Below are 2,961 nucleotides of genomic sequence, written 5' to 3'. Positions count from 1 at the left end.
GGATATAGTCCTGCAAAGTTCAGCTCACCTGCAGACTCCTCACTTGAGCGTGTAATGTAAGTGAAGACAGAGACGATGAGGATGGAGTCCCTTGCCTGCAAATAACACTGGGTTGGTAGCAGCTGTGTGTCCAGAGCTATCAGTCCTGTAATGGAACTTTTAAAGAGACAATTACATCTGGAGCGCTGTAAGATCAGCAGATACACCGGCCAAAAGAAACAAATGAACAGCAGAGAATCAGCAATTACAGTTTCACTGGATTGACAGATTTAAGGAAAATGAAGGCATAATATCTGTCATTCTCCTTAGCAGCCATGATTTGTTTCTCTCCTCATTTCAAGACCTGACACTAGATACTAACAACAAAGTCAAATCCTTATATATACAAATGCTTGGGGTATGTTGCCAGAAGGGATTTGCTCTCAAGAGTTTTAGGCCCGTACAGGCAATGTGTGGGTGCTGCGTGCATCGCTGTTTGTGTTATAAGTTGTGTGTGTTGCTGTAAGAAGTATCGCAAGTGCAGGAGCTTACTGAGTGAGGTCGTTTTCTTCTGTCTCCTTTGTGCAGGACACATACCTGAATAGAAGAGTTCAAGAATGGAGCTGGTTGGCTCTCCCCTAACAGCAACATATGCCCATCCAAGATCAACACCTACCAAGTTTCTGCCTGCTATCAGCACCATGGCTTCAAGCTATAAGAACCATTTTCCTTGCTACCCCTTGCCTCAGAGGGTCAGCCTCCCCTGGCTGCCCAGCACCTACCATAAAACAGCGGCCATCAACCCAAATTTGGCTCCCTTTTCCAGATGCTCCCAGGGGTTAGCCCCTAGCAAGATGCTTGATTCTGTTTCCAACAGAACAAGTGTCCTCAGCCGATACACCCCTGATGACTGGTACAGGTCCAACCTGACCAACTACAAAGAGTCGGAGACTTCCCGGCACAATGCAGAGCGTCTGAGAGTTGATACCTCCTGCATGATTCAGGATAAGTATCAGCAGACAAAGAAGACCCAACTAGAAAGCACCAAAAACCTGGGACAACGTGTCAATGATATAGAATTTTGGAAGTCAGAGCTTTGCCATGAGCTGGATGAGATGATTGGGGAGACCAACGCACTCACAGACATGAAGAAACGACTGGAGAGAGCCTTGGCTGAGACAGAGGCCCCTCTCCAGGTAAGCACCCTGTCCAGAGGGCTGCAAGCTGTAGCCTGCTGGTGAAACATCTGCTGCCCTTCAGATGTCTAATTCAGTTTCATTACAGCTTTGTAACGTCTAGAAAGTTTTTATTAAGAGACCATTAGCTGGGTTAGTAGTAAACAAATCCCGTGCTATCTGCTGCATCCCCTATCAGCGTATACTGAGCACATCAGAACAGTATTTGCTTAACCAAATATTTTTATAAGCAGTATATCCAGATTGCTGGTTTGGGAGACAAAAGCCCATGTCTTACAATGAGGCTCTGGCGAGGTCAGCATCAAGCCTGACGCAGGTCCCTGCTGCGGTTGTACCAGGAACATGTGTGCTCCCTCATGTTGATTTAATGCTGATGTTGCAGCTTGGTTGCTTGTTGTCAGCTAAACCAGCTGCCCTGGGCACTTCTTTCCCCTGCTGTCACCTCTGCGCCCACTTTCTTTTCTCATGTTACTTGATGTGGGGACCATCCCTGTTGCATGGCATGTCCCCAACAGGTCTCTCAGGAGTGCTTGCTTCACCGGGAGAAGAGGATGGGCATCGACCTAGTCCGTGACGACGTGGAGAACCAGCTCTTCACAGTAAGTCTGACAAAGCAGGTCACCTATTAGAGTCATTTGTACCTAAACTATCCTAAACATGTTTTTCAGCCCTGTTCCCTCATGGGCTCCTTAGTGCTGGTGAGGTGCTAAACTTTCCAAACCTCACACAGCAGCATGCCCACATGGTGTGGGTAAGACTTGCCCTTACAGAGAGAGGAATAGCTGAAAACCAGCTCTGTGTGTGTGTAGCATATCAGGGTCCTCTGTCTCTCTTCAAGGTGTTTGTGAGACTGTCCTGCCTTTCAGAGCCCTGCCAGAACAGGGTCTACATGTACCTAGGCCACATACATACGATAGATGTATCTCTATATCACATACATATGTCTATCTATATAGTGCACACATATGCACACACAGATATGGAGAAGGCCGTGTGTGCCGGACAGCTTGTCTGTTTTTTTCCAATTGTATTAGTTGGTCTAATAAAAGATATTACATCTACCCTCAGCTTTGCTTTACGCAGAGCAGCGTGGCCACAGTAGGACTGCTGCTATGTGTACTTGGGCAATGTATTTTGCAGAAATCATAAAAACGTGCACTCCTGCCTGCCTTTATATAGTCTGCTTTAAGTTATGAATAAAAAGCAAACACGATGTGAGTTGGCACAGGAGATGGGATCCTAAGGCAGGGTACAGCAAAATCCAATCACTGCAAAGGCATCGCAAAACTGGGAAGGAGATTGCAGCCCTTGGGACTGTGAAGCCACTGCTCTGTTAGAAGATTTTTTCTTACGAGTCAGGCTGTAAAAAATTAAAATATTAGTTTAAAGGTCATGAGATTTTAGGAAAATAATCAGAGCTGGCATCTCCATGATGGTATTTTGGATTTTATGTGTTTGGGACACATTTAGGCCATGCTTTTCAGCTGGCTCCTGCAGAAGAAGAGCGCTTAAAAATTACTGATTTTGGAGCACTAATCACCTGCCTCCAGTAGCTGGGGTTTCACAAATGCAACAGATCAGTGCTGAAGTCAAGTGAGCTGAGAGCAACACATGCCTTCCTCCAGTGGAGCTGAATGTTTCTTAGAAATGTCTGGAGATTTACACCAAAGTAAAGTCCATCTCCTCTTGTCCCATATGGATGGGATTTCTCCTGGGGAGGGAAACATTTGGGAGGAGAAAGGGCAGGTGCCGACTGGGGATGGGGATGTGTAGTGCTGCTGGCCCA

At 46.4% G+C, this 2,961-nt stretch overlaps 1 protein-coding gene across 1 annotated transcript in view; it reads left to right on the top strand.

Annotated features, from left to right (window-relative positions):
* Positions 1–568: 568 nt before the first annotated feature.
* Positions 569–2,961, top strand: part of LOC113486927 (tektin-3-like) — a 6,299-nt gene continuing 3,906 nt past the window's right edge. Inside the window, exons 1-2 of the mRNA XM_026861274.1 lie at positions 569–1,175; positions 1,691–1,788. Coding sequence (XP_026717075.1) covers positions 597–1,175; positions 1,691–1,788 — 677 coding nt within the window. The 5' untranslated portion in view covers positions 569–596. The remainder of the gene's footprint in view (positions 1,176–1,690; positions 1,789–2,961) is intronic.

This window comes from Athene cunicularia (assembly GCF_003259725.1).
Source record: "Athene cunicularia isolate RWA chromosome 18 unlocalized genomic scaffold, athCun1 chr18_part1, whole genome shotgun sequence".
Lineage (NCBI taxonomy): Eukaryota > Metazoa > Chordata > Aves > Strigiformes > Strigidae > Athene > Athene cunicularia.
Note: the sequence above shows the minus strand (reverse complement) of the source record. Positions and strands in the feature narration are given on the sequence as shown.